Here is an 8061-nt window from a genome sequence, read left to right on the forward strand (position 1 = left end):
GAATACTTTCACACTTAAAACAAATACAAATACAAATACACAAATATTTCAAAGTTTGTTAATGGAACAAATACAAATTTCAGTAAAAGTAATCAATAAAATACAATTAAACATAATGAAATGCTTGTTAAATCTTCGGAAGCTAGATAAGAAGACCAGAAAAAAATGAGCATGAGGGAACGAAGATGATTTAGAAATATATCATAAAAACAATATAAAAATAAAAACGCTAAATCAAATAGTAACAACATAAAGAAAACAATGTACCAAAAAGAAACACAAAGAAAACAAAAATGACCATATTGGAATAAAAAACAATTACTTAGTATGCGTTCCAAGAAGCTCCAAGGATTGTTTGAAAGAAGAATATGTAACAAAAAAACTTTACATATAATCAAAAGAACTTGGAGAAAGAGAAAGAAAGACATGAAGATATTAAAATAAGGAGGAAAAAAAGATATCTAGAAAAATAGGAGAAAAAGATGGACAAATTTGATATATGATTTAGGTATATGCTAAACTATATATGTATAGTTTAGGTATATACTAAGTAAAATTTAAAAAGTTATATTCAACTGTGTGTGTGACAGATATCAAAACTTTCTAAATAGAAAGATAAGAAACATATCTTCTGTCCTACAAAATATGTCATTTCATGTATTATTTAATGTGATTGATTGAAAAATATATATTTAAATTCAAAGTTTAATAATTAAATATTTTTTTGATCAATCACATTAAGTAGCACATAGAGTAACATACTTTGTAGGATAAAAGATAGACTCTCATCTCAAACATACTCAGATATAATCATAAAATTATATTTTTATATACAGGTTTTCCTTAAAATACATTAAAAATAATGAACATTAGACACAGGGGTAAGTCTAAATAAAAAATAGCAAATACGGGTGTAAGTCATAGTGTTCAGATATCCTTTCCTCAACTCTAATGTGAAGTGAAGACTAACCCTGTGCAGAAAATTTCAATCAAACTCAAAGGGACCCAATGCAAATTATTCCACACGTTTTGGTGCTATAAGAATTAACAAAGAAATAGTAGTTCAAGCAACAATACTCACATATCCAACATTACCAAACATTCCATCACACTTCTTCAATGGCTTCCAAAAGCCATCATCTCTTTCTCTTTACACTATTTTCACTCTTTTCCCTCTTTTCACTAACAACCTATGCCAAGCTTAATCTACACCCTTTAGACCAAAATGCTCTCACAATTCTCTATAAGAACCTTAGAGTCAAGGGTCAACTTCAGACACACACAACCCACCCTTGTAACATAGAGGGTGTTTTCTGTGAGAGGAGGCTCTCTAACAAAGAGAGTTATGTCCTTAGAATCACAAGACTTGTTTTTAAGTCCAAAAAACTCAATGGTGTTTTGTCTTCTGCTATAGGAAACCTCACAGAACTTAAAGAACTCTCTCTTTCAAACAACCAAATAATTGACTTTATTCCACCCCAGATTGTTAACTGCAGAAAGCTTGAGATTATTGACCTCAGAAACAATCATTTCTCAGGTGAAGTTCCCTCGGAATTGTCTTCTCTCGTTCGCCTTCGAATTCTCGATGTCTCTTCGAACAGCCTCTCTGGAAACTTGAACTTCCTCAAGTTTTTTCCAAATTTGGAAACTCTCAACATAGCTGATAACCTCTTTACTGGAAGAGTTCCCCCTTCGATACGTTCCTTTAGAAATCTTAGACACTTCAACTTTTCAGGGAACCTTTTTCTTGAAGGTTCTGTGCCTTCAGATACTGTTCCTAAGCGTTACAAATTCGCTGAGAGATCGAATGGAAGAATAAATAGTTCTGCACCTGGTCCAAAACCCAGCAAGAGAAGTTTTAACACTGCTCCATCTCCGGCTCCATCAGGAGCGAAAACACATCACCATAAGTCAACCAAGAAAAAAGTAGCTGCGTGTATTCTTGGTTTTCTCGGTGGAGCATTTGCAGGGACTCTATTAGGACTCATATTTTCTCTCATGTTCAAAGTGACTATCGCTTTGGCCAAACGAGGTGGAAAGAGCTCAGTCGGTCCTTCAATTTATAGTCCTTTGATAATCAAGAAAAAAGAGGACTTAGCTTTCTTGGAGAAAGAGGATGGACTAGCTTCATTTGAACTCATTGGAAGAGGTGGGTGTGGAGAGGTTTACAAGGCTGAATTACCGGGAAGCGATGGTAAAATAATTGCCATAAAGAAGATTGTGCAGCCTTCAAAGGAAGCAGCAGAGTTGGCTGAAGAAGATAGTAAGCTTTTGCATAAGAAAATGCGCCAAATTCGATCGGAGATTAACACAGTTGGCCAAATTCGCCATCGCAATCTTCTGCCTTTGGTAGCTCATGTCTCTCGGCCTGATTGTCATTATCTTGTTTATGAATACATGAAGAATGGAAGCTTACAAGATATTCTGAACAAAGTTGAAGCTGGGGAAAGGGAATTGGATTGGTTGACAAGGCACAAGATTTCTGTTGGTATTGCATCCGGCCTTGAATACCTTCACCAGAACCATAGCCCTCGTATAATTCATAGAGATCTCAAGCCAGCAAATGTTCTTCTTGATGATGATATGGAAGCTCGAATTGCAGATTTCGGACTCGCGAAAGCAATGCCTGATGCTCAAACACACATCACAGCTTCAAATGTGGCTGGCACTATAGGGTATATAGCACCCGAGTATTACCAGATACTCAAGTTCACTGATAAGTGTGATGTATACAGCTTCGGGGTTCTGCTTGGTGTCCTGGTGATGGGAAAGCTTCCATCTGACGAGTATTTTCAGCACACAGATGAAATGAGTTTGGTCAAGTGGATGAGAAATGTGATGACTTCAGAAAATCCCAAGGAAGCAATTGATGCAAAGCTTATGGGAAATGGATATGAGGAGCAAATGCTTCTGGTTTTGAAGATTGCCTGCTTTTGCACTTTGGATGACCCTAAACAGAGACCTAACAGTAAGGAAGTTAGGTGTATGTTGTCTCAAATTAAGCACTAAGTACCGACAAGGCGTTGATTTAGTGGTGTAAGGCCCCACTAGATTCAGGAAAAGACCAAAAGGTCAAATGTTCGATTTTTGGGAGCAACACTTGTTGGAAGGGACAATCACGTACCTCGAAATGGATTAGTTCCATAACTATAAGGTGAATGATACCCTTGATAGTACCAAAAAATTATGCACCAAGTCTGTCAAAATATGGGAAATAATGTGTACATTGTCTGCACTATGTTGTAAACTGTGTTTTGTAAGATTATCAATGATAAGCATATGATAGGTGTAGGTTCAAAATGTAAATGAACCAATCCAATATTTGTTATTTAGTTTGCAATTTATTGGAATGTTTCTTTTGTAGTATTATTGCTATGGAAGATAGATAAGTACAAGGAAAGCATCCTTTCCCTATTTCCTTACCTTTTTAAATTTCTCAAATCTCACTAAAGTATAATTGGAAATTATAGTTAGTCATGCAATAAAGGGACAGAGATATGTGTCCAAATTAAAAAGCAATTGACATAATTGCTAAAATGCAGATTAGAACATAAAGATTAACATATATTTATGACAAGGGGAAAGCAGAAAGCTGCTGCATCAACAAAATGATTTCCATCAAGATGATATAGATTGTAGAATATATGAAGTATACACATTCATATATTAATCAAAAAGTAAGTGTTAGCTGCATCAGAAACGATGGAAGAAGGCAAATGAGACAATGAATGAACCACAACCAATAAATTTGTTACACCTATCATATAATCGTAATGGGAACACATCTTCTGTCTCAAGATGTGTACCACTCCATGTATAATTTCATTTTTATTAATCAGAAAATATAAATTAATATATATTTAATTCATATTTTACTTTCCTGACCATCATAGTTGTATAAACTTTGGGACAAAAAATATAAATTCATTTTAATAAGGTATAGGTATCAAATGTTAGCCAATTCTTTCTTTATGTTCCAGCTTGAACCTGTAGCTTTGAAAATAAATAATCTACATGTTATTGAAACACAAATATAATGCAACAGTTCAGCAGGAGATATTCTGTAGTTAAACAGAACAACTAACATACAAGAGAAATATTTAAGGGTTTCTTTGCGGGGGGTTTTTGAGAATAAGACAAGGTTTCAGAACCATAAAACATACTTATTAGAAAAATTATGAATATGAAATAGAAGGTCCACAGATTTGGTCTAGTGGTAAAGTCTTATTAGATCCAAAAATATAAATATGTCACGAGTTTGATACATGTGAGAATGTTTAGTAGGTAACAGTTGTGGAGGCGTGTCACTGAAAGAAGGGATTTCAATCAGCATAGGTGAGGGAATGTAGTACCCCAAAAAATAGATGAAAACAAATTTGCCTCATCACAATGTGTCTAATCCAGATTCAAGCTGGGCAACATCACAGAGGTCACATAGCTCTGGTACCAATTTTTTAAAGCAGCTTTTGTTTTTCCAAATGTAACCCCCATCTATACAATCTGCACTATTTATCCTTAAGACGTTATATGTAACCCATCTATACAATCCATGGTATGTGTGTTAGTAAATTAGGGAGCCCAAACAAATAAGAATGAGCTCAATTACATTTTGACTCAATCTTAAAACATTGTTTACATGGTTTATATGCTTAAAAAACCTTTAATTTATCCAAACTTAACCTATGTGGGCTTCACATTTTCACACTGGACCCCAACATTCAGTAACATGATCAAGTAGGCTATCCTCTTTACTTGTAAAGACATCATAATGCCCAAGTTAAGAGGAGTATAACGTAGTGACTACTCATAGTATAAAGAGAGGAAATAAGTTGAAGGGAGAAAAATTGTTAACAAAATGAAATTTTGTCTCATTTAGTTGGCAAGAGAGAAAAAGTAGAGAGAATAAAAATATAGGAGACTTGTACAAAATCATTTCTCACTAAATATAGAGAGAAAGTTAGAGTGGAAAAGGATGGAAGATCTGAAATGACAACCTTAGAAACTCTCCTAATAATTCCAAAAAGAGTAAAGAAACTTATTTTCACATTGGAAGATGATGATCATCTCCCTATTTCTCACAAGACTCAAAAGCTTGTTGTGGGTATTGTTGCTTCAACATTCACTAAAAAAAGGTTCTCATAGGGCTATCCCAGTGATTTAAATCGTGGCCACAATATCGCGATTGTGGTGACTGCCGCAACCGCATCAAACTGCAATTGTAGTATAATTATAAATCACAATGATGCGGTTGTATCGGGCCGCAACTTAACTGCACCAGACCGCAACCGCATTGAACCATATTTGGACCACATCAAACCGCATTTGGACCGCATCAAACCACATTGAACTCAAAAATAGTTTTTTATTTTTCCTTTATTTTGGGAATATTTTTGTCTTTTGAACCGTAACATCATTTTTCTCTTGTCAATTTCCATCAAACCAAACAATAAGAGAAGAAAATATTTACTTCTCTTCATTTTCTTTCCTTCTTCTGGCCAAACGGAAAGAGTCTTTTCAAGAGGCCAATATGCGTTTTATGTGGCTGGTTGAGGAACTAGAGAAAAAAGATCGAGGGATCCATTGTAATCTTTCAATCTACTCTTATAATTCTTCTTCTTCTACCTAATAAAATATGTATAACCCTACTAATAAACCAATTGATTGTGGGTTAAGGGTACTTCTTTTCATTCTCCTATTCTAAATCTTCTTACATTGATACCAATGTCTATCACTGGTATCAAAGCACCGTTTCTGGTGCATGAGGGAAGTGAGAACCACTCGTTTCACCGTTGTGTTGGCGCATTGTTTCAACTAGAAGCATGTCAAGAGAAAACGAGAACTGGGAGCAGGAGAGGGAGGAGATTCGTATTCGATTAGAACTCAATGAGGCACGAACGAAGAAGACGAAAGATATCTTGGAAGCAGTAGCCACTAAGCAAGGGATTTCCAATTGTAATCTGTCAACAAGAGAGGGCAGTGGACACGAGGAGGAGGCGGGGAGTCATAAACCCCACCAGAATCACGATAAATGGAGAAAACTAGAAGTTCCAATTTTCATGGGTGATGACGCTTATGTCTGGATACAAAAATTGGAGAGGTATTTCACTCGAGTTGTCACAGAAGAGGAACAGATGAAAGCTATTATGGTTGCTCTGGAAGGAAAAGCACTCGGTTGGTTCTAATGGTGGGAGTGTTGTAACCCCTCACCCACATGAAGTAGCTTCAAGATAGTTGTGGTGAGATGTTTTCAACTTTCTATGGTACAAAACTCGTTTGAATTAGTGTTATCACTGAAACAGTAAGGTAGTGTAGAGGCATATGTAGAAAATTCGAAAAATATGTGGGGGCATTGCAAGAAATTAACAAGGATTTTGTTAGGGGAATATTTCTCAATGGGTTAAGGGGGGACGTGAGGGTAGAGGTGAGGTTGTATGAGTTAGCAACACTACCAGAAGTCATACAAAAGGTCATCCTTATTGAACAGAAGAATGTGGTGATGAATAAAAGACCCAATTTGAGTTATATTAAGTTTGGAACTCCTTATAGAAGTCAAGCCTATAACAAGGTGGTATCTTTGGATCCATCTAATGGCAGTAGTACCATAAGGGAGAGCACCCCTATTAGTAGTATGGGCAATAATGTCAGGACTAATTCAGAGGTTGGGATGTCTACAAGTAGAGGGCATTATAGAAAACTCACTAGTGTAGAAATGAAAGAGAAGAAGGATAAGGGTTTCTGCTTCAGGTGCGATGAACCCTTCTCCAGGGATCACATCTGCAAACATAGAAAATTGAGGATGATCATTCTTGCTGAGGAATAAGGGTATGAGGGAGATTTAGAGGGGGAACTAGGGCAAGAGACTTTCAATTCCATGCAATTATCCCTATATTATATGAAGGGACTCACTTCCACTAGATTCTGGAAAGTAAAGGGGTCTTTAGATGGAAGGCTAGTGGTGGTTATGATAGATTGTGGTGCTTCCTAAAACTTCATTGCTAAGGAGGTGGTGGATAGCTGGAAAGTGAATATGCAAAGAACCAAGGCTTATGTGGTGGAGGTTGGTGATGGCCATAAGGTGAAATGCACGGGTAAATTCTCTCAACTCAAATTGGTCATGTAGGGGTTAGAGGTAGTGCAGGATTTCTACTTGTTTGGGCTGAAAGGTGTGGATTTAGTTCTGGGTATTAAGTGGTTGGCTGGGTTAGGTGAGGTCAGTGCTGATTTTGGGACGATGGTATTGAACATCAATAGAGGTGGGTCCAAATTCACCTTGGTGGGAGATCCAACTCTAACCAGATCAGAACTATCATTAGGGGTATTCATGAAAGTTTTGATGGAGGAAGGTGAGGGTTTAATCATGATTGTAATAATCAACAACACCTTAGTTCTGTAGAGAGGGTTCCAACAGATTTGCAGGATGTTCTCCAACAATATAGGGAGGTTTTTCAAGACCCTCAAGGTCTGCCACCTTCTAGGAGGCATGATCATGTTATTCATTTGAAAGAATGGGCTGAAATTCCTAACATTAGACCCTACAGGTGTCCTACTACCAAAAGACTAAGGTGGAAAGATTGGTTGCTGAAATGTTAGGGGCTAGAGTGATTAGGCCTAGTTTAAGTCCTTATTCTAGCCCTATCATTATAGTGAATAAGAAATATGGGGGTTTGAGGTTTTGTGTGGACTACAAGGCCCTTAATAAAATCACAGTCCCTAATAAATTCCCTATACCATTGGTTGATGAACTGTTAGATAAAATTGGTGGAGCAAAGGTCTTTTCCAAGTTGGACCTAAAGGCAGGGTATCATCAGATAAGGATGATGGAAGAGGATGTGGAGAAAACAGTTTTTAAGACTCATGAGGATCATTATGAGTTCTTGGTCATACCTTTTGGGTTGACCAATGCACCCTCTACTTTCCAAGCTTTAATGAATGAGATTTTGAGACCCTTTGAGAAAATTCACCTTGGTCTTCTTTGATGACATCCTCATTTTTAGTCATGATTTTGTTTCTCATGTAACACTTGCAAGCATTTTTAGCTCTGTTAGAAAAGCATTCCCTCAA

The 8061-nt window shown here is 36.5% G+C and overlaps 1 protein-coding gene across 2 annotated transcripts; it reads left to right on the forward strand.

Moving 5' to 3' along the window:
* The first annotated feature begins 1057 nt into the window (after positions 1–1057).
* Positions 1058–7780, forward strand: LOC109340315 (leucine-rich repeat receptor-like serine/threonine/tyrosine-protein kinase SOBIR1). Of its 2 annotated transcripts, none has more exons than XM_019577979.1 (2): positions 1058–3009; positions 7770–7780. In XM_019577979.1, exon 1 carries the CDS (start codon positions 1120–1122, stop codon positions 3007–3009), a length of 1890 nt encoding a protein of 629 aa, XP_019433524.1. In that variant the 5' UTR covers positions 1058–1119; the 3' UTR covers positions 7770–7780. The 2 variants fall into 2 exon arrangements, with proteins under 2 accessions (XP_019433524.1, XP_019433523.1); XM_019577978.1 differs by lacking the exon at positions 7770–7780 and adding an exon at positions 3196–3405.
* Positions 7781–8061: the final 281 nt, after the last annotated feature.

This window comes from Lupinus angustifolius, unplaced genomic scaffold (genome assembly GCF_001865875.1).
Source record: "Lupinus angustifolius cultivar Tanjil unplaced genomic scaffold, LupAngTanjil_v1.0 Scaffold_157_95, whole genome shotgun sequence".
Lineage (NCBI taxonomy): Eukaryota > Viridiplantae > Streptophyta > Magnoliopsida > Fabales > Fabaceae > Lupinus > Lupinus angustifolius.

Coding starts and splice junctions, on each gene's coding strand:
- LOC109340315 (XM_019577979.1), top strand. CDS start 1,120: ATGGCTTCCAAAAGCCATCATCTCTTTCTCTTTACACTATTTTCACTC.